The following is a 22,129-nucleotide window of genomic DNA, read 5'->3' as shown; positions in this document are numbered from 1 at the left end:
CGCCCGCGGGGGGCCGGGACCGCCGGGGCCTGGCGGCGCCCGCGGGAGGGAGGGGCCGGGCCGGGCCGGGGGCGGCGGCGCAGCTCCCCGCCGAGCGCCGGGCGGGGGCCGGGGCGGCGAGAGCTCGCTGGCAGCGGCGGCCGCGGCAGCCGGCCCGGCCGAGCGGCGAGGGGGGGGCCCGGTGCCGTGCCCGCCCGGGGCGGCGAGGAGGGGAGCGGGGCGGGGGGCGGCACCTCCCGCGGCGGCTTCCCGCCGGGCGGCGCTGCCCGCGGCCGCGCGGTGCCGGGGCTGTGGCGGCGCGGGGCGAGCGGTCCCCGGCCGGGCGGCGGCTCCCCGAGGCGGCCCCGCGAGGAGCGGCGCGCGGCGGGGCGCTCCCGGGCGTCCGGCGCCCGCTGGCCGAGGCGCGCCCATGAGAAGCAGGTGAGAGCTCGGGCGGGCGAGGGGCCGGGGCCCGGGGAGCGGCGGCGGGGAGGGCGCGGCCGGGCCGGGGCCGGGGCCGGGGCCGGGCCGGGGGCTCCCCGGGGCCGTGCCCGCGCCGCGCGCTCTGGCGGCGCCGCCATCTTGCCGGTCCGTCCGTCCGCGGCCCTTTGTCTGTCCGCGGCTCCGCGGCGCGGGTAAGGCGGGGCCGGGGCCCGGGGGGCGCGGGGCGGGGGCCGGGCGGGCGGTGTGTCGGTCGGTCTGTCTGTCAGTCTGTCGGTCGGTCTGTCCGGCCGGGCCGTCGTGCCGGGTTCCCCCGCGCGTCCTCCGCATCCTGGGGGCGCGGGCAGGGCTCCGTTCGCGGGGCCGGGGCCGCTGCCTGCCCGTCTGTCCGGGGGGTGCCGGCAGCCCCGAGTCCGTCTGTCAGAGGCCGGCAGCATCCCCGCGTCTGCCTGTCAGCGGCTGACAGCGTCCCTGTGTCCGTCTGCCCGTCTGTCTGTCTGTGGTGAACGTCTCCAGTCCTTTTGCCCGTCTGCCCGCGGGCGCTGTTGGCACCGACTCCTTCCCCGCCGGTCGGAGGGGCCGATGTTTCCCCGGTGAAGCCTGCGGGGTGCTGGCGTGTCCCCGCCCCGGGGCCGAGGGGCAGCGGCTGGCTGCGGGCCCCCTGCCCGGCCGCTCCCCTTTCCCTGCCTGCTCGCGGGCGGTCTCAGCTCTGGCCGTGAGGCCAGCCTGCTCGCGGGGTGCCGGCGGGGCTGTGGCCTGCCCTGTCCTGGGGCTGCCTGTGCCAGCCCAGCAGTGGCTGCCTCCGTGCCTGGAGCTGCATCCGCCAGGCGGTCGGTGCCTTTGTGTGCCTGGCGCCTGGCCCCTCCGGCTGTCCCCTCCTCCTCTCTCTGGGTCGGTTTGGTGGTGGCTGTGATTAGGTTTATGCCTGACCTGCCGTGGGAGCAGACGGGAGGGAGGCAGGGATTTAGGCCGAGCGCGCGGTTGCTCCTGAAGCGGGGCCTTCTCGGCTGCTGGTACGCCAGGTACGAGGTTGCTCGGAACTTTGCTTGCGATGGGTGGGGCTGCCCATGCATGGTGGTTTGTGAAACGCTTGTGGGTCGTGTTGGGTGCCGGCGCCGTGGTTGTGGTGATGCAGAATGAGCCCTGTAGGCAAAAGGATGGGGAGTGACCCTGAGGTGCCCAGCTGTGTTTGGCCAGAGACTCAGAAGGTTCCAGTGGTGTGTGTGACAGGCTCTTCTCTTCTCAGGTGAGCCCTCTGCTGAGGGAACGAACGCTCTGTGCTCCCAGGTCAGGGAAACATGTCCCGTCGGAAACAGACCACTCCTAACAAAGTTCACTGTGAGTATTATGTTACGCAGCATCGTGGGATCCCTGCCCCAGACAGATTGTTGTGGAATGAGAAGGGGAGGTGGGGAATGGTGAAAAGAGGTGCAGTCTGTGCGGGAATGGTTACTCACGGTTTCTCTTACGGCCTGTAAGAAGAGAAATTGAGCTCTGTGCATCAGGGAAACTGGCTGAGTCCTGACACGGCAGGACAGGGATAGGCTTGACCAAACAATTGACACTGTAAAGGTGTGCAGGTGAGTGTATGCACAGGGCCTGCAGTTCTGCTTTGCGTTCGCACTGTCACAAGTGCAAGGTAGTATACTAAGAAATGTGAATCTGGGGCTCTGGCCAGTCTTGGGAAAGGAAGTTCCAGGTAGGGTGGTCTGTGTGCAGCTGAAAGCCTGGGAATCCCAGCTTCTGATCTTTGTTCTACCACAGACTAAACAGATTGGCATGGACGTGTCACTTAATCTCGCTGTACCTCAATTTCCTACCAGCTAATGCAAATAAAGCCATTTGCTCTATCCTTTCAGGGAATAGGCAGTGGTTAAGTCAATCAATGGACAGATAAATGCTATCTGTCAGATCATACTTGTCCTCTCAGAGCTGAGAGGACAAGGCTGTTTCTCCAGCATTGTCAAGAACCTGGCATTTGTTGAATAGTGAACGGACTGAAGATGCTGAACATCAGCACTTCTTGTGGGCAGGCTACAGAGAGATGTTAGCAGCACTCGGAGACAGCTGTGGGGATGTTCAGCTGCAAAGGGGAATCTGCCCATCTACAGCTGTTGTTTGACTGACTACAGCAGAGGGAAGTTGAGGGTCTGAAGCTATACCCTTGAAACTACTCAGCTTTGTAGCTGGAGACGTGTTTGGAATCTGAGCCGGAATGAGGAGAACAAATTCCCACTTCTGTAGACATGTGAGAGCAAGGCTGATGAGATGAGGGGGCCTAGGTTATTGCTAAGCTGTGGTAACTGTCATGACTGTGGGACAGAGAGCTGAGTGCTGCAGCCCTAGCAACTGCCTTACTTTGCTGATGCTGCTGGCTTGCACGTTTCTGTGTGTTTCTCTGTGGTGCCTTTATGTATGGATATGGCAACAGAAATCTATGCATGCTGTTCTCTGCTAGAAGAAAACACATCATGATGTAACCTAACACTCCGCACGCTCACTGAGTGTAGTGGGGAGAATTACCTCTGTGTGGGATTTGAAGGCCCCATAGGCAACAAGAGGTGGATGTGGGAGAGCTGAAAAAGCTCCTTGCTGGCTAGCGTGAGGGCGATGTAGAGGTAACTTTTGGTAGCTGTGCTGAGTCGTGCTCTCCCATTCCTGCTTCTGTGTGCTAGGTTCCACAGTGGGCAGAGTATAGCTTTGGTTTGTCTGCTTGGAATTGACTGGTTTGTCTGCTTGGAGTTAGAGAAACTTTAGACGACCCGTGTTTTCTCCTACAATGCCAGTAACACTTCTGTCCACACACATTTGCTTCTGAGAGCGCCCAGATGCTACTCTTGCTGGTTAGATTAGACTTGTAGAAAGCTTGCATGTATGTTGCCACCTCTGGTGTAGAGTTATGGTCCCTCGGCCGTGGGGACCAAGGGGTATGACAGCTCTAAAGGTGTAGGTGGAGCTTCCATGGCGTTCAGGTGGGCTGTTTTCTCTTCTGTACTCCACTGCACAACAGTTATGTCCTCCAGAAGCTTGTACTGCTGTGTACAGGACTATACATGCTATGGAGTTCAGTTGTTGCATTTTTACATTGCACGTTGCTTTTTAATCTGCAATACAAGTGATCACCAGCCTTAGTCTTGGGGAAACCACCTGGCAAAAAGGCTACTGACGGGCGTGAGATAGGCCATAGAGAGAGGAAACTTGGGACCGGTTCACCACTTTTACGTGCAATGCGTAAGCTACAGACAAACCATTCAGTAGGAGTCATCACAAGCAGCGAGTAGGATCACAAGAAAATAAAGGGACTGAAAGATACAAGAAAATTACAATGGTGATGTCTCCTCCTTGGGATGGAAATCTTGTGTGTCTTATGATGAACACCACCAAATCGTTGGGACTTCTCTGTCTACCTAGCCTGCTGTGTATCTGGAGGGCCCAGAAATGCCAGTGCGCTGGTGAATGACGAGGAAAATCGGAGAGAACATCATCTCCAAGAACTGGGTGAGCCAGCAGAATGAGGAATCAGGCTGAGACATAGCAGGCACGTTACTGAGACTTCTTCACAGGGACTGAAATGTTTGGGAGGAGAGGAATAAAAGGGACAGCAGGTATGCAGCTTTTTATGCAGTTGTCTGCAATTGGGATCTGATTTGGCAGGCTGTGGGGCTGGGGAAGTGCTTTTTGGATTCGCATAAATGCTACTGTGAATATCTAACTGGACAAATTCATGGGAGGATGGTGCCCACTTCTTCCTTGCTTGGCTGCTCCATGTTATCTTCCTTCTCAGATTCATTTGGGCAAGCAACAGCTACAGTCTCCTCTCCCTGGCTTGCTCAATGCCACCTCTTTCCAGGGTTACTTTCCAGGCTTGGCATGGCCCTTGTTTGACCTTCCTCTCACAACAGGGACTGCTGACCCCACTTAGCACAGAAGCACTTCGGCATGCAGAGTGACTGGCTGGGAAGTTGTGTTGTTACAGATCAAATCGTTTTAAATAGAAGTTGATATGTAAAGAAATTCAAAATAGTAGATAAACAACAGTAAAATTACTGTTATCGTAAACGTAGCGTTGTGTGTGATGGCCCGTCCATCTACAGCTTTCATTGTAGTTGTTTCCCTTTGGCAGGGCTGCAGCACATAATTGGCTCTTAACAATTTAATTTTGTTTTGCCACATGGTGCATGAAAAACATTCTCACCTGACAATGTGGTAAGAAATAAAACTGTAATACTGGAATATACTTATTGCATTGCCCATTTCGCACTGAACTGAAAAATGCAATACAGTCACATTGTTCCTGTGGAGATATCTTCATTCGTCCGTTTCTGTCTTTATTTTCTCCCAGACTCAAAAGTGTAAAAGTATAAAATCTTTCTAAGCAATTAATCATCTGATCTTGCCTTCAAGCCCATCCATTGCTGCACTGTCACTCCATCTGTTATGGGTTACTCCACTGTTCTTGAGCTTGCCAAGAATTCTGCTTCAGGTATTAGCGTGCTTTTATTTTCCCTCCCTGCTGTCCCATGAGCTGCTTCTCTTTCTATGGCTTCTACCCTTTGCAAGTGGTGCTTATTTTAGATCTCTTCAGAATAGCCTTTTAAAATCAAATTAATGGACATTTCCTAGCTGTATTTAGCATGGTCCCAGTGTCCCATTAATCCTCTGTCTCCTTCCTTCTCCCTCTGATACACACACACTCTGTACTCTTCAGTATTTCTTGAATTCTGCTGTCTATAATATTCCAAGTTTGAAAAGAAAGTATCTTGCAAGAAATAGCACCCAGCATTCAAAACTGAGCAAAAATTGTTACTTGCATCAAAATCCTTGGTTCTTAAAGGGCTCTGTGGGCTGCGCTTATATTAACTCTTTCAATTGTTGTTTTTCATTTCAGTAACCACTACAGCAATATGGACAACCCAAATAGCGATGGGGCAGGTGGACTAGATCCACAGTGGTGGACAGACTTGCAAATTTCAGGTCCAGGAAAGGAACACAGAGAAGACCTACATGAACAGGGACTTTAAATTGATGTACAAGGAGGGAGTAAAGTGGCTCATCTCTGAGAGACTTTTCTGTTTAGGAAGGAAGACAGGGGAACGATGCGGTTTCTTTTTATTTTTGTTTTGTGGATCTGGGGGTGAGGTTGTTTGTTTGTGTGTTTATTTTCCAGAACACCTGAGAGTTATCCTGCATTCATACAGTTCAAGAAGGAAAGGGCTCAGGAAAAAATCATTTCTGGCTGCTGCAAAGTTGGGGCACCACCAGGTCCTAGCAGTCATAACTGCCCCTGTTACGCAGTACCCCAGGGCTGCCCCCCTACCTCCACAGCTGCTCTCCTGGCATCCCACTCACTTACAAGATTATGGAGAGGAGAACTGGAATGCAAAGCAGAGGCATTTGTATGAGTTTTTCACTGTCCTACATCTCTAGCTGTTTGTAAAACAAATACAGTGATTTGTTCTGGTGTTGTGGTCAGCCTGCAGCCCTTTTTGTATTTAATAAAGAAAATTCTGGAGAAGAGTCTGTGAATTCAATATTGAGCACAACGTCCTTCACTGATAGTGGTGATCCTAAAGCTGTTGCCTGTCTTACTCCCTTTCCACATAAATGCAAATGTATTCAAAAGGGGTTGGAGGTGGGGGAATAAGTGTCTGTATGTGAGCGTGTGTGTGCGGAAACAATAAAAACATAACCCTGTACCTGTCAAACCTTACAGCTCTAAAGTTTCACTGAAGTAGGACTTAGTCTATCAGTAGATGAACTAAACACTCTTCTCTAAGTTCCTTTTGAGACCATATTAGTATAATAAGAAATTTTGTATAAGTGAAAGAGTTTTTAAAAGTTGGTTTGTTTTTTTTTTCCCTAATCCCATGATGCCTTTTAGATACAGGCTAGTGGAGAATGCACAAGATGTTGAGTGCTAACAGCACTGGTTTGGCTAACCATTTGTGTTTCTGGCTGTAAGCTGAAAGTTCTCTGCACTGTACTGAGTCAGTGTTAGCTTGGTTCTGAGTGCACTGTACAGAAAGGCCACTGGCAGACATGATCGCTCTGTTGGTTGTTGTGATTGGTGTTAGTGTTACTGATAGGAAGAGTCCCCTCAGTCGTCTCCTCTAAAGATCACAGATTTTTAAAATCGTGACATTGCAGCCTGCCAATGTGGTCTGTGTGTCTGAGCAGGAACTTTTCTGCCATTAATCTCTGGGCTGCTGCTCAGTAGAAACGAAAGCCATCTGGAAGGAGAAAGGGAAAAGGAAACAAACGTGTAACTGCTTCCACTAGTAGTCGTGGTAATGTTTGGAGTCTTGTTTCACAATTGTCATGGGTAGCACATCCTCCACCATAATTTCACATCTGTCCTGCATACCATGGGTTTCCTCATTTCAGCATACTTTGACTTCCAATGCTCTTGTCTCTGGGCTCTTAACCTGGTGGTTTGTGGAGATCTGCTTCTTGGAGAGGCACCATAATTCTGTAGTGTCCGCTGTTCGTACAGTTTGTATCTCAGTCCCACCAATGTGGTCCAGACATAAAAGCAGCGCTCCAGGTTATGAAAACCATTCAGCACTGGGATGCATTCCAACGTGGGCACATGTCCCAGTATTCACCATAGTGCCTGCTGCTTTCCGTGGCAGATAGATTTAGGGTGCTCTCCTGCACCTCTCTTCAGCCAACGTGGATTGTGTTCTCAAGTCCTCTCTACAGAAACCTTTCTCGTGTTTCTGAGAAAGAATGAAAAAAGCCTTCAAATGCTTTTGGAAACCTCCATGGGGATGGTGGGAACTCAAACTCCTCTCCCTCAGTCTCCGTGAAACTTCTGAAGGTCTTTGAAGTCTTCCGTAAATTATTGCTCTTTAACGCAATGCCGGAAATTTTGAGGTAAGCACCAGAAAGGCAGTGTGAGTATGAACATGGGGCTAAGCTGGCTGAAACAGTTTAGTATGTGGGAATACACCCCTCCTTAGAACAGGACTGGTGTTCTCTCAGTGGATCAAGAATTAAATTCCCTGATTACACTGATGCCAGTTGTGGCCCTATACTAAAAGGTGCAATTTGGTTCCAAAAGCTACTCTTTGGCTTCTTTGTTTTATGTTAAAAATGCACTGCATCTTCCATACTATTTCTGCATTTGTGCTTTGAGTAGTTCCTGGGAGTTACAAACAAGCTGATAAATTTAATCCAAAAGCTAGCCCTTTGGGAACTCTAGCACCTTGTCCCAAGTGCTCACAGCTCACCCACTGATAAAAACAAGTTATAACTACATATGAAACAAAGTCATTTGTTTATTTTAATGTAAATATTAATGTTGACTTTACGGAACTGGAAGCTTTCCCTAGCAGACACTGCTGTAGGAAGTTTTCTTTCAGAGGAGCTCAAGTAATCACTTTCTCTCAATGTGTTTGCTGTTGCCTGTTCTCATGCTGAGTTGAGGTACTAATTATCAGCATCTGCCAATGCAGCAGACAAGCACCTAAACAAGCATCTCAGCTTTCTGGGTTCACTCCCTTAATTTTCTGTTTTGAGTATATAAAGTATCGCTGAGATTTATTTTATCTGGGCAAGGCAAGTTAGTGAAGCAAGTTAGCCGTCACGTAAGTGGAAGAAGATGAGCTCTGAGCACCAGCTGCTTCTGGAGGGGCAGCTTGTCCCCAGTCCTCCTGGGAGAGAAGGTGGTGACAGCACACAAGGGACAGCCCTTGGTTTTAGCACCACTGTGGAAAACAGATAAGATGCCAGGCACTCAGGAAGAGATTATTTCTCTGCAAATTTCTCAAGAGAAAAAAAATAATTATGTCCTGAAGGAGAAGTGTAAATTATGAAAAATGATATAAAAAATATCAGTATCAAATATCTCTCTACAAATCCTCAGTCTGCTGAAGCATTTTGTCTGTAGAATGGATGAGAGAAAAGAACCACTGAACAGTGCAGAGAGGAAAGGGAATTCAACGTGAATGGGTGGGTGCTTGCTCACCCTGTAGAGGAGCCCAGCGGACCGCAGGCAGGAAGCAGGTGCTGCAGAGTAGCAACTTGATGCTGCTCTGGCGACAGCCAACGTCTGTAGAATGTCCAGGACATGCCATGGTTTGGGCTGTTGCCTGGTGATCCAGGTGGTGATGTTCTAACTACTGGGCCGCCAGTATGCTGCAGTGGACATAGCACAGGGCATTCAGCTAATGATCCTTCTCTCTCCCCACCAATTTGCTCTCTCCAAATACCTAGAAATAACGTAGGAGAGCCAGCATTTTATTTGGTTAATTACTACCTAGCTATGAAGGAACTTTCTAATAACTAAAGAAATTCACAAACACGCTGCATGGTAATTGAGCTAATGTTGAGAATGTTTCAGTGGAAGCGCATGATAAGGAAACATGGCAAATACTATACACGGATCCTGTCAGCGGAGAAAAGTTAGGATATTAATTGAAGTTTTGATTAAACTCTGGAAGACCACAATTAAGGCAAGCATGCAGATTTAGTTTGCCATGCTGTTACACTGCAAGGAGGATACAGAGAGAAAAAGAGAGCCTGTATTTAAAAATCAGTTTAACCTAATTTGGGAATCATACAAGCACTAATGTCTGTGTTTTCCCAGATCCTAACGTGATTGAATTGCTTTCTAAATATCCTGATCTGTCACAGTACCATCACCCTGCCTGCAATAGCAGGGAATAGGACGTAATGACTTAGAAGAGCCCAATAACACTATGCGTGATTTGGGATACTGTTATCATCCCCGTGTGGCTTCCCCCCCACCTCCAGCTGTGCTGCAGTTCTATTGGCAGATAGTTTGTCTGGTAGAAGAGGAAGTCACCTGGGCACATATGGCAGGTATGTGGAGTCTTGCAGGCTTTTTTACATGTCACCAGAGCAGTATATAAACAGGATTTAGAGACCAGCCTGACATCCAACATTTCCCTTAGCAAGACTGATCTAGACATAGGGACTACACTTGCATCAGCAGGTACAGAATGCTGGTGTCATGGGGTCAGCAAGCAGAGCGGTTACTTAAATGCTTTCAGAAAGGTGACTTCAGAGGTTCCGCGCAGTGCAGGTGAGCCACCTCACGCCTGATGCATTTCTGGTAAGCTTTTGTGGTAAAATCAATGGAACGACACTAGTCTGACTCTTTGTCCTTGTGGCTGCCAGGGGAGCAAGTCTTTGCAGGGCTGGAGGAGCAAGCCCGCCAAGCCATGATGAAAAACAGCTTTCCTGGACCTCTTGGGGACCAAAGGCCAGCCATTCATCCACTGCAAGACCATGACTCCAGCAGCAGTGAGTTCTGCCCCTTCCAGTAATTGCAAGGTAGTGGACTGGAGAGACTCTTCCGAGGGCTGAGGTTAGGTGCTGCACAGCTTGCGGGGGTCCTCTGGGGACCATCTTACTCATCTCCTCTGGGTTAGCCCTTGGCTCTTGTGCAGGACTCCGCATCAGCCAACAAGAGTGGGACTGCTCCCTAAGGGTAGGTGGGCCCGGAGCCACCACAGCGCAGGTTGGGCAACCAGCTCACCAGCAGGGTGCACCCCACAGAGCGGGGTGCTGACAGCAACGGGCTCTGCCCACAGATTGCCAAGCAAGGCTGGCTAACAGGACAGACCCAGGAGCTCCATGCAGTACTCTGGGGACTGAAGTTTAAACGAAGCATCTGGTCAGTGGGTGTGAGCAGATGGCCCCAGATGAGGCTTGTCAAGACAATTAAGGTTTATTAGTGCCCTCAGGGCCCTGACACTTGGAGTAACTGCTCTGTATGTTTCAGGTGGCAGTGATGATGATGAAACCACCCAGGATGAAGTCTCTTCCCACACTTCTGAAGAGGATGGTTCAATGATAAAAGTGAAGAAAGAGTTAGAGAATGTGGAAAAACCTGCAGCTGGAACCCCACTGATGAGAGAAAATGAGGCAAGTGTATATTGGCACTGCACTCACCTCAAGTTCCCAGGAAGAAGAGAGGGCGCTGGGTGAAAACACATCTTTTCTCCTCGGGGTGATTTCTTCCCTTGTCCCCACTCTGGCTTCCTCCAAACAGTATCTCCTGGCTGGAGGAAATAGTGGAAATGGTGTGAGGTGTTCTTGGGTTGCCAGGAACAGGAGACGAACTGCTATTCTCCTGCCTTGCTGAGATGCTTACGTGGTCTGTCCACCTCCTTCAGTGCTGGCACCTTTCTCTGACTGATCTCCCCTTCCCTTCTGCTGCAGAGCAGACCTTGCCTACCAGAGGCACTGTGCTGGCAAGATTATGGGTGCGAGTGTGGGCCACAAGGCTTCTCTTGCTTCTGGAGGCAGCAGGAGTTTTGCTCGGAGGATACATAAAGGAAGTTTTAGATGGAGAACAGCAAACCAGCCCCAGCAGGACTGGGCACAGCACTTGATTTGGGCAAGGCCTGTGTGCAGGTGTTGACTAGATACTAAGGGAGGGTGGGGTGGCTGTGTGAAGACCTGTGTGCCCTACACCAAGGTGTCTTTCCCTCCCCTTAGGTTACCGAGAGTTTGAATGCTGACCCCATGCTGGGATTGTCCCAGTGTCCCCTCTGCCAGCTGGAATGTGGAAGCAGAGAGCAGCTCATTGCGCACGTGTACCAGGTAGGGGTTGGTTCCAAATGGGGGGATGTCTCTGGCCTTAAGCTGCTCAGCTGTCCCAAATTCAGGAACAGGCCTGGGCAAGGGCATGGGACGGCTTTGTTCTGATTTTTGCAGTCACAGAGCTGAACTGATCCTCCTATCTAGGATGTGACTGAAGTTTATAGCAGATAATCCACAGGGAGTCCTGGGTGAAAGAATCAGCAAGGCACCAGTCTGCACAGCTGGAGAGCACAGCTCCATCCCCAGGCAGTCACTACAAGCAGTTGCAGGCTGAGACAAGACAGTTCTTTCAGATCAAACACAGAAGCAATTTTTACATCACTCAGTGAAATAAGGAACCCTCCTCTTGATCGTTTGGTTCTTTATTCTGTCCCTTTATCACGGTTCCTATCCATGAAAACAGCAGTTCTTCCTCTGAAACAATTCCAGTACTGCGGGAAATCTATGCCGGGATCTTACAGGATTTTTGTCAGTACTCTCCTCCCAGCACATCAAAGTCTGTAACAGAAGGAATGAAAGAGAGCTGAACTGACCACTTATCTGCACCAGCTGACTGTCTGTAGCTACCATCATAGTGAGCTTTCCCTCCCCAGCATCCTGCCTACTGCTGGTGCAGTCATGCTTTTTCTAGCAACACCAGCTGCTTAGATGCCTTTCTGAAAACAAGGGGCAGGTCGTATGATCTGAGCGTTCTGGCTCTACTTGTTTCTCTTGCACTGCTGTTGAACTGCAGGAAGGTATTTGATCTGTGACATCCCAAATGTCTTGCACTTAGTCTAGGAGCTGTAAGCCAGAGGTTTTAGTGGTTAAATGATCCTTTTCCAAGAGGCTGAACTAAATGGTTTGCCATATTTTGTTAGCACACCTCAAACTGGGCAGGGAGCTGGGCAGTTTGTAACTAACAACCTAGTGGTTGTTTTGCAGCACACTGCAGCTGTGGTGAGCGCCAAGAGCTACATGTGTCCTGTATGTGGCAGAGCCCTCAGCTCACCAGGATCCCTTGGGCGACATCTCCTGATCCACTCAGAGGACCAGCTGTCAAACTGTGCAGTGTGTGGAGCACGTTTCACCAGCCACGCCACATTCAACAGGTCAGGGTCGCCCTGGCTGGTGAGTGGGCTAGGGTACCCACAGAAAAGATTAGGTGGGTTGCCTTAAGTGACACAGGAATCATGTCTATGCCCTACTAAAGGCCAGCTGTGAACACCCACAATGACTGAGATTTCCTGGATCCCTTCCTCCTTGCAGCTCCACATTACCTGCAAAAATCTCCACGAGCTGTGCTGCTAAAAGGGTGTTTCTTAGCTCTGTGAAGAAGTAGGATTCTTCAGAGCACTGAGACTCTTGTCACAGAACAATCGTTGCTCTCCTTGCTGATCAGTCCATCAGACAGGGTCTGTGCTGCCCAGATGAGTTCCTCATTTCCAAAGCAAGACTACAGGCAGAAACCAAAATGTTCCTTATTTGTGTCCTCCCTGGTGGAAGATTATTCACTGACTAGGGGAACAGGGAATGGAGAAATCCAGAGATGATGGGGAGTAGCAGCTTGCTGGTTAATTCCTGCCCTTGCACTCTTCCAACTCAGGTACTGCTCTGGGCTAACCCTGTTCCTACCCCTGTCTATGCTGTTGATTGGTTTTAGGTATTCAGATGTGTTTGTGGGCAGGGATGGTTTAGCACAGGCCTCTGTCATGGGCACTATTAGGGGTACTGTTCACTGCAGCCTCCCTGTCAGTCCGAGATGAGGTCCCTCCTGTCAGCACCAAGTCTCTGACACTCTGCACTTTCTGCTTTCCAGTGAGAAGCTGCCAGAAGTGCTCAGTGCAGATCGCCTGCCCGCACCCCAAACTGAGGGCCCCTCCAGTGTCGAGGGGAAGGACGTTGCCTTTCACACCCCTGTGTATCCTGCGAGCATCCTCCTAGTGTGCAACAACTGCGCTGCGTATCGCAAGCTGCTGGAGGCACAGACACCTGGCATGCGAAAGTGGGCGCTTCGTCGGCAGAACGAGCCCCTGGAAGTGCGGCTGCAGCGTCTGGAGCGGGAGCGCACAGCCAAGAAGAGCCGGCGGGACAACGAGACTCCCGAGGAGCGGGAAGTGAGACGGATGCGGGATCGAGAAGCTAAGCGCCTGCAGCGCATGCAAGAGACAGATGAACAGCGGGCGCGACGGCTGCAGCGAGACCGGGAAGCCATGCGATTGAAACGTGCAAACGAGACCCCAGAGAAACGGCAGGCCCGGCTCATCCGGGAACGCGAGGCCAAGAGGCTGAAGCGGCGCCTGGAGAAAATGGACATGATGCTTCGGGCACAGTTTGGCCAGGACCCCTCTGCCATGGCAGCTTTGGCAGCTGAAATGAACTTCTTCCAGCTGCCAGTGAGCAACGTAGAGCTGGAGAGCCAACTGCTGGGCAAAATGACCTTTGAGGAGCAGAGCAACAGTACACTGCATTGAGCTGCGGCCAAAGACTACCGCCACTGCTGCGTCTGTCGCAGGCAAACTAGCAGGCTTCTATGCTCAGGAGGCTGTTGTGGGTCCCTGGCTAGCTCTCCCCCACAGATGGTTCCGACTTTCTCCTGAACACAGGAGGAGAACAGAGCTGAGAGATGTCTGCCAAAGTAGCCCTGGTGGAAGCAGATTCTGAGGATACAGGCTGCTGTGGGGGTCAGCCACAGCTTGTGAACAGTGGGAAAATAAATTAATGTTTCACATTTATTTAGTCCCCTTCTTTACCTTTTGTACTTTGTCCTGTTCTTGGACCCTTGCAGCATGGATGGGTTTAGGCTGCTGCAGTTTTGCTACAGGTGAAAAGCCTGCCTCACTGAAAAAGGAACTTATTTACAGCAGCGTAAGTAATGGAGCTGGGGACTTTGATAGTCCCATGCTCCTCCAGGAATACATACCTCACTGCTTGTGTCCATAAAAATTGAAGCAAAAAAGGATGCCATCTTCCTGCAAATGGCTGCGCACACCCTTTAACACTATTTCTATGTGCTTGTTTGCCGTAGTGTACTTGGAAAAACTAAGAGGAAGTAATTCCTGTTCTAAGATACCTCATATAGACAATAACAGAAAGGCTGACCGAGGTAAGCAAACAAGGAGCAGCTTGCCAGTTGATTAACAAGGTAATTTTCACTTAAACAGCATTTCAGGTTTGCAAGTGAGAGAGACACAGACATGCTGTAGAGAGTTTAGCAAAGGGCCCCAAAGGGACTGCAACATCTGTCCTCTGAGGAGAGGCTGCAAGAGCTGGGATTGCTCAGCCTGGAGAAAAGAATGGTTAGGGGGATCTTGCCCATGCCTGGAAATACCTGAAGGGAGCTGCAGAGAGGACAGAGCCAGTCATTTTTCAGTGACTTAGAAACTTGATTTTTTCCCTCTAGTTAGCTTGAAAAACTTTTGCCGCAACTCTTTTGAAGTCCTACTTAACTGCTTAAAATAGTTGCCTTTGAAGTGCACCATGCTGCATTTTTTCATGACATGAAACTAACCTTATAGACAGTCTTGTGGGCACTCACTACAAAAAGCTTTTAATCTTTTGAACCCTACACTCTTTAACATGCCACTGTAACAGCTTGTTTCCTCAGCTTAGAGAAGTTGTTTTATCTTCTCATCTGGATTTTCAGGAGCCATCCTTGCCTTGCTCTCTTTGGGAAAAGGCACCAGGTCTGGCAAGGATCTATTCAGTTCTATGTTACCTTCTCCATATCCTCTTTTGTTCTGTGAGCTGATCTCACTTTTATTCTTACCTCTGTTCATTTTCACACTCAAGCCAACAGTTTGCTCTTTGCAGCAATTGCTGTTACCCTACATTGTGTGTTTTGCTTGGCCAGCAGAGACATAGCTTTGCTGTGCTAACTGTACACTTTTTTGAGGTTGCTTTTACCACAACCTCCCTGGCACCTTATGATTATTCCAAGCAATATTTACTAACAAAACCATTGTATCAAAGGGGTTCAAGGAGATCACAGAAAAGCGAAAGTATTTGAATGCAGACTTAAAGCTTACAAGCTATCTGTCTGCCTTTACCTTGTGTTTGTCAGTTTCCAGATCACTGTGTAAGACCAGAGAACCCCCGTTCAAATGATCACTGATGCCACAGACGAGCAAAAAGTCTCAAACACCAAAGGAAAAGCTATTGGTTTATATATAGATATATATAGATATAGATATATACTGTGTTTACAGAGTCAACGAGTTAAATGCAATATTCATAAGAGCATTAACAATAAAAATACAATCTGTGTGTAGCCAAGTACAGACTTAAAATGGTAAAACAGGAAAAAGGATCTCACCAAAAGTACAAATATACAGTACAAATTGATTTATTTAAAACAGTTACAAAAAAAGCACAACAAAATAGAGATTATCCTTAGAATTATTAATGCTTTGTTAAAGATCAGGTAGGAGGAATGGGGTGGGAGCAAGGTTGGAGGGGAGCACCTGACTAGTTCTAAGGCTTTAGATACAATGCGGTCGGTTACATGTTAATACAGCCATTACATAACTGGGATTATAGTTGAGGGATCAGCACTTATCTACAAAGACCTCCTTGCCTCAGGGCAGCCCAGCCAGTTCCCCCAGTGCCACATGCCTTGCTCTGCTTAGCATGCGCAGACCCTCCCCTGGCTCTAAGGTGCCACGAAAGCGAAAAGCGACCAGAACGTGCACGGCGCGTTTGCAGGGTGGGGTGGCAGCAGCCTGGGACGTCGGGACAAGTCCTGTCCTCCATGGACAGATGTGAAGACCATGGAGGAGTCTTGACCATCGGCATTTTAAGCCCTACATGGAACATACCCTGGGCCAAACTCTGTACAGAATGTGCATTCGTAGCCATCTGAGCAGCTTCTGTAAAGTTTCAGGCCCGGGACAGCCTGAAAGGCAAAGAGCAGTTGTGAGTGACGCTAGGGAAAGGCACATGGACTGCTGTGGGCAGGAACTAGCATTTGGGCTACTCAAGCTGCTGTAGTTTCATTTAAAATATTTTTCTGAGTAACAAGGATCGTTAGTTCTCTACTGGGGAAAGTGACTTCAAGTGTGGGGTGGGGACAGGAGGGATGGGGACACTTAATGTGAAAAGTGCATTATACTTGCGCACCTGCTGGAAAGGAGAGGCAGAGGCGCTCCTGCAGCTTTCCTCCTTTCCAGACAGAGCTTCCTCTGCATAGTCTGGTAGTGATGAGCGCTCGTCACCTGGAGCAAGTCTTGTGTTCCTGGGGGAACAGTGTACACACGGCCTGGGAGCAGGCCTGGCCTCTGATGGGCAGCTGACCCGAGGAATGTTTCATGAGATGGGACAGATGGCTACAGACACCCATTATTGCAACCTACAGACTCTTCCCACAGCCTCCGTGCGAGCTGGGTAAGACCAAGGCCAGGACGCCTCCTCCTTCAGGTAGGACAGACCGCAGCTCTCCCTCCCTTCACAATAGCAGCAGGAAAACAGTGTATTTCTGAGAAGCCTGTCACATCTCTGCCAGCAGAAAGGCCTGGATAACCAGCTCATTCCATAACGTCTTCCTGGCTTTATCTCCCCCTATCCATGTAAACCTAAGAAATAAATGCCTCCTCTGTGGGCTCTTTCACAGCCTTCCTGCCCACAGCAGAACCTGTCTCGCACACTCCCTGTCTCGAGAGAGCCTGAACACTCAACCCAACAGCCACCACTGGAGCTGAGCAACACAGTCCAACCCAGTAAAGAAAGATTCCAGTGATTATGAGTGCTGTTTGCTGGGCTAGAGGGTCTCCGGTACTCCCCTCCTACCCACAGTCCCTGGGGCAAGCGGCCAGATGCCCAAATTACTCACAATGCCTCCTCCATGAGATGTGCTCCAAACCGTTGCTTCCAGAGAACAGAAGAGCTGGCAGCTGAACCATGCTCAACAGTGGGACTCACAGGGAGCCTGGACAGAAGCCCCAAGGACAAACACACCCTGGCCTCTTCCACGGACCACAGAACCACTCAGCAGATGCATGGCCAAGCCAGCAGCCAAGGAAACACCAGGACGAGCACCCGCCCAACCCCCAGCTGCCCCAGGCAGAGCTGGTCTAGCCCCGCGGCATCTTGCTTCATACACCAGCCTTTTCAGACCACCGCCCCACGCGGCCAAGACCTAGAAGCAGTGAGTACAGCGACACACGGGACATGAGGCAGGCTCTCCAAACCCTCTAAGACAGAGACTTCCATGTCTGAATGGGCACACCGGGGCTCTGCACCGTCCAGCTGCACAAACACTCTGAGCACACAACGTCCCTTCCGCACTCACTGGCCAAACCTCTGCAAGATCCCTTCCTCAGCTGCCTGCCACAGCTCTCAGTCCCTCTGCATGCGCCACACAAAGAACAGGCAAGAGAAGCCGGGCTCCTCTGTCTTCTGCTCTTGGCCACAGACCCTGGCTATCCTGAGCATTAAGCACTAACCAGCATCAGGCAAGGCCTTTGTGCAGGAGAGTCCGATGAACAGCGACTGCGGAACACACGTGGGAATGAGGCCGCGCACCTGGGCCCAGGCAAGGATGTTCCTGTGCCACGAAAAGGCAGCACCCCACAGCTGCCACGTCGAAGGAGGCAGAATCTTCACACGACAGTGTCACTGTGACCTTGTGCATTTCCACATGCAGGTGATGAGACCACAAGCATTTTGTGATTCTGGGGAAGCTACGTGTGACACGGGCAGCATCCTCACCCTGGAGAAACCCTCATGAGGCACAAACACTGAAGGCATGAACAAAGCATATCTTAACTAAGGCCTGAAAATAAATTGTTCTCCTGGCGCAGGCATGTCAAAGGCAACAGAAATGGCTAGCGATTTGCTAGGAAATCATAATCAATGGCCTGGATGGAAGAACCCTTCTGGAGACTCTCTCGCTTGCAGAACACGTATGCACAAAGCCCCTGCCACACAGCCAACTGAAGCCAGTTGGTTACAGGACACGTTTCTGAAGAGTATTCAGACCAACCCTGAGACACCAGCACCGCAGAAGCTGACCAGGAGGGCAGCCACATCATCGAGAAGTGCTGACACACAAGCCATTCGGGGAAAGAGAGAAGCAGAGCCCTAGCAGTCCAGCATGCCTGGCAGAAAACTTCAGGAAGATGAGACAAGGGAGACAGAAAATGGTACACTAACATCAGGAGCATCATCAGGACTCTAGCAGGGATCGGCACGCTGAGAAGAAATCCTCAAAAGCCTGGTCCTAGCAGAGTGATGGGCACCGTAATACAGGGAATACTCAAATCCACGTTAAGTCAGTAAAGGCTCTTACCCTTGACAAAAGCCAGTGTCATAACACACCATCAGAGAGGGCAAATTAGTGTAACTGCAGGAGCCTTCACTCGAATGGAGTGTTATTTACCATAACGAGGTATTAATACACATTTGTTAGATTTCACTGTGAAGAAGGCTACTCTTGATATTACTGTGTTGTTCTACAGAGGAACTCCAAAGTTCTGCGTTAGAACAACTAACAGAAAAACACCCAGAAATGCGCTACGATGCTGCAATCCCTAGAGTCCCTACATTACTCATGGAACTGTAATTAGCTGAAGCTTTGTACTTTGCCTGCACATGCACAAACGCTTGTTTCTTTAGAGTTTATTCAGAAAACTGCCTGCAGGGAATAATTAGCCATCCGTAAAGTTTTCTTCTGATGTAATTACAAAATAGTCTCGGTCTTCTCACAGTCGAAGGATGTGTTTCCATCCCTCACTAGAGAATGCTAAATATATCTGACTCCAGCTTTCAAAAAAAACAAAAACCAAACAAAACAAAACCTAGCCCCATTCACCCACAGGCTAAGCCTTAAAAGCCTTAAGCCCAAGAGATTTTGTTTTTAAGGTTATTAACGTGGGAAGGAATATTTGATTTGGTGACTAATATTACAATAATTAGGTGACAACAGAAATATTTCAAAGCAGGAAACTGACATCTCCCATCCCGTGCCCCATCCCAAGTGCTCAAGTTCCCTATTCACCTGTACCCAAACCCATCCTTTTGGTCCTTCCTCTTGAGTTTCTGTGATTCATGGAAATCTCTGTACATTCTTTGCAAGAAGAAAGAGCAGTTGGATTCAGTGGAAGAGACATTAAACAGAACCATCAGAGAAGCATCTGCGTCCTGCCCTCAAGAGCTCCATCGGTGAACGGTCCTTTTAAAGTGCATGTGTGAAGAAAGGGGATACTGGGAGTAGAGCCCCCTAAACTCCAGTGGGGACCCATCTCTCCCCATCATGAAAAAGGAGGAATAATATCTTCAGCAATTTTACTTTCTACCTTAAGCCACGTCTGCCCTTCCCATCTCTCCACCTTTCCTGAATGCTTACTTAGACCCTGCCCTGCAGGGTGTCAGTTGTTCAGGGAGGTGCAAGAAAGCCCCAGCCTCCAGATGTTCTCATCACAAGCTCGTGAGCACGTCCCTTTTCTCTACCTCGGCTAGCCTGTTGCTGCTCCCTGAGGCACTGGAGTCCTCTCGATTCCCCAAGAGGAACTGGTCAGCCACTGAACTGGAATTAATCCAGTTCTGCAGGGCAGCCTTGCTGGTGAACCTGCCACAAAGCGTGTGCAATTTCTCCACCCAGTGAAGGTGAGGCTCACCCGGAGGGCATGCCCTAGCTCACAGCCTCAAAGGGATCACTTCCCTGCATTAGAACGCCCTTCGATAGACAGCTTGACCTCCTGGGGAATGAAAGAGGGACGGAGCAGAGAGGGCCGAGGCTCCTCTGCCTGCGTGCTGTATCTTTGGAAGCCTGGGGCTGCCCAGCTGTGCTGAGTGACAGTCTCAGGCTGAGAGGGTTCTGCGTGAGAGCTCTGAGCTGCACTTTCCCTTTCTGGCTGGCTCTTCCTTTCAGCAGCTCTGTCAGACGGTTCTCTGGACCCCTGAGCAGTTCTTTCAGATCTCTCCCTAGTAGATATCAACTGATCTGTGAGAGGGTAGTTAGCCTGAGAAGCAGAGTTGCCATTCATGCTCTGTAAACTGATTGATATGCAGACATCGCCCACTTGCAGCCTGTGACAGGGCAAAGCAAAGAGCTGAGCAGTCCGCCCCGGGCTACAGGAGGACCAGCCCTGGCCATAGACAAAGAAGGGATGCTCTGGGGGCACATCGATGCTCACTTTACTTTGTTGCTCCCCAACCACAAAATGCAACATGACAAGGCCAGGCCACTGGCTTTCCTGAATATCCACCACGGTGCTGGAATCGATCTTCAGGCCCCCGCTCACCTCTGCACTGCGAACAAAGTCTTGAGTCTGCAGGTCCTCTACCCGCTTCAGCTCTCCTGTAGCCAGCTGGATGATGGCTCCTTTCATGAAGTGGGAGGGCAAGTGTGAGGAGCTGGGTGGCTGCAGCTGTGCCGGGTCCTTTTCAAGCACACTTCCTCGAGCCTGCACGTCTGGACTCTGCCTTACCAGGGTTTCTGAAGCAGAAGACCTGATGGGCTCAGATCCAACGGGAACCAGTACTGGCTTGCCGTTGGCTATCACCATTCCTTTGGTTAATTGTCTTTGTCTAACCATCTCTTCAGGGGATACAACATACGGACTCCTGGACTGGCTCTTCCCAGCAGCGGCCCTTTCCACCGTGTTCCTCAAAATGTCCTTTGACTCCCCCTGCTGATCAGAGATACTATGGCAAAGGTTTAAAGGGCTTGGGTCATCTTTCCTCTGGGCTGCCAGAACATGATAATCCTGAGATGCCAACACCCCTACCACCCTCTGGACCTCCAGGTCAGTGTCTGGGGTGTTTCTGTGAGCTGGCACAGAGACCTCTGTTCTCAACGTCTGGTAACCTGAAAGAAACTGTCCATCAACCACACATCCCACTGCAGCCCCTGGCAGACAGTCTTCGGCTTTACTGCTGCCAGAGTCCACAGCCTCACTGGTCCTCCTCACCACGTTGTGCTCCAGATGTCTCTGTCCACCGTTGGCAGCAGCTACCTCTGAACTCAGCTGACTGTCTTGCTGAGAAGAATCTGGGCTTCCACCTGCTGTGGGCGTCTCATATGCCGAGTACCCTGGTGGGAGGCGGGACATCTGATAATAAACAGGAATTCTACCTAGCGTAGTATCTAGTGGCTGGGTCCCAGCATGGTGCTGCATCTGGCCCGAGGGAGAGACCGCAGAAGCAGATTTGTTGAAGGTGTGGGTAGGAGAGGTAGTCTGGGGGGAAGGAGCGGCTTCTTCCGTGAAGAGAGAGGCATATGGCACAAAGTGGGGGACGTGAGAGGCGGCGAGGTTGGTGGAAGGAGACAGGAGAGGACTAGGCAGGAAGCCGGGAGGGACAGCGTAGGGCACCGTGTAATGCGAGCCGATGAGCTGCAGGGACGTCGGCGGGATCTGCGCGTAGTGGATGGGCGGGTAGGGCACCCCCGGGTGCTGGATTATCGGCGAGGTCACGTTGAAGGCCGGGGTCAGGGGGCTCACGTTCACCACGGGGTGCAGGGCCGTGGGGGAGAAGGTGGCGGGCGGCACCGCCACCTTGTAGAGCATCCCGTACTGGTCCACCGTCAGCCCCGCCACCGCCTCCGCGGCCTCCCCGGGGCCGTAGCGCAGGGCCGCGGGGCCCGGCCCCGCCGTCCGGGCCCACTCGGGGCCCTCGCCCGAGGCCTGGGCGCCCCCCACCCGCGCCGCCTCCGTGCCGCTGCTGGCGGCCGGCAGCTCCCGCTTCTTGGGCGGGAGGCGCTCCTGGCTGCGCTCGTGGCCCGCTCTCATGGCGCCCCGCGGAGTCCCGGCAGCCGCGGCCGCGACGCTCGTTCATGGGGGCGCCCGCAGGGGCTGCCGCACGCCGGCTCCCGGATCCCCGCCGCCGGCCGCCGCCGCCTCACCTGCACCGGGAACAGAGGGAGCCGTGAGCCCGGGGGCCGGGGCCGCGCGGGGGGAGCCCCGAGCCGCGGGGACGGGGCCAGACCCGGGCCCCGGGCCCCGGAGCCGCGAGCCCCCGCCCCGCTCGGCGGCCCCGGCCCCGGCCCCGGCCGCCCCGCGCCCTGCCCCGCTCCGCCCCGCCGGGCCCGAGGCGCCGCGGCCGCGCCCCGCCTCCGCCGGCCCGCCCGGCGCCCGCCGCGCCTCACCCGCCGCCATCGCCCGGCTCCTGCTCCGCGACCCCCATCGGCCCCGCGGCCGCCTCCGGCCCGGCCCGGCCC

General features: G+C 51.7%; 2 protein-coding genes across 9 annotated transcripts; one reads left to right on the top strand and one right to left on the bottom strand.

Annotated features, from left to right (window-relative positions):
- Positions 1-281: 281 nt before the first annotated feature.
- Positions 282-13,709, top strand: ZNF821 (zinc finger protein 821). 6 transcript variants are annotated; one of them, XM_084532966.1, is made up of 9 exons: positions 371-420; positions 1,667-1,758; positions 3,832-4,025; positions 5,309-7,296; positions 9,565-9,690; positions 10,172-10,314; positions 10,891-10,995; positions 11,920-12,086; positions 12,794-13,709. In XM_084532966.1, the coding sequence occupies exons 5-9, from the start codon at positions 9,609-9,611 to the stop codon at positions 13,446-13,448; spliced, it is 1,152 nt and encodes a 383-aa protein (XP_084389092.1). In that variant the 5' UTR covers positions 371-420; positions 1,667-1,758; positions 3,832-4,025; positions 5,309-7,296; positions 9,565-9,608; the 3' UTR covers positions 13,449-13,709. The 6 variants fall into 6 exon arrangements, with proteins under 6 accessions (XP_084389093.1, XP_084389091.1, XP_084389096.1 ...); XM_084532965.1 differs by lacking the exons at positions 3,832-4,025; positions 5,309-7,296 and having other exon boundaries at positions 285-420; XM_084532967.1 differs by lacking the exons at positions 1,667-1,758; positions 3,832-4,025; positions 5,309-7,296 and having other exon boundaries at positions 282-420.
- On the bottom strand, positions 7,683-22,128 carry ATXN1L (ataxin 1 like). Of its 3 annotated transcripts, XM_084532954.1 has the most exons (4): positions 22,058-22,128; positions 20,214-21,814; positions 10,342-10,451; positions 7,683-8,633 (listed from the first exon to the last, which is right to left on the bottom strand). In XM_084532954.1, the coding sequence occupies exons 2-4, from the start codon at positions 21,699-21,701 to the stop codon at positions 8,585-8,587; spliced, it is 1,647 nt and encodes a 548-aa protein (XP_084389080.1). In that variant the 5' UTR covers positions 21,702-21,814; positions 22,058-22,128; the 3' UTR covers positions 7,683-8,584. The 3 variants fall into 3 exon arrangements, 2 of the variants coding, with proteins under 2 accessions (XP_084389080.1, XP_084389079.1); XR_014697064.1 differs by lacking the exons at positions 7,683-8,633; positions 10,342-10,451 and adding an exon at positions 15,304-15,868 and having other exon boundaries at positions 16,093-21,814; XM_084532953.1 differs by lacking the exons at positions 7,683-8,633; positions 10,342-10,451 and having other exon boundaries at positions 15,304-21,814.
- Between the last annotated feature and the right edge of the window lies 1 nt (position 22,129).

This window comes from Aythya ferina (assembly GCF_964211825.1).
Source record: "Aythya ferina genome assembly, chromosome: 12".
In the NCBI taxonomy this organism is placed as follows: Eukaryota; Metazoa; Chordata; class Aves; order Anseriformes; family Anatidae; genus Aythya; species Aythya ferina.
Note: the sequence above shows the minus strand (reverse complement) of the source record. Positions and strands in the feature narration are given on the sequence as shown.

Bases quoted from the DNA above. Each gene is read 5' to 3' on its own strand.
- ZNF821 (XM_084532965.1), top strand. From the start codon at position 1,719: ATGTCCCGTCGGAAACAGACCACTCCTAACAAAGTTCACT. The intron at 1,759-9,564 runs GTGAGTATTATG...TGTGGCTGCCAG, and splicing joins CACTCCTAACAAAGTTCACT to GGGAGCAAGTCTTTGCAGGG. The intron at 12,087-12,793 runs GTCAGGGTCGCC...TCTGCTTTCCAG, and splicing joins AGCCACGCCACATTCAACAG to TGAGAAGCTGCCAGAAGTGC.
- ATXN1L (XM_084532953.1), bottom strand. From the start codon at position 21,701: ATGAGAGCGGGCCACGAGCGCAGCCAGGAGCGCCTCCCGCCCAAGAAG.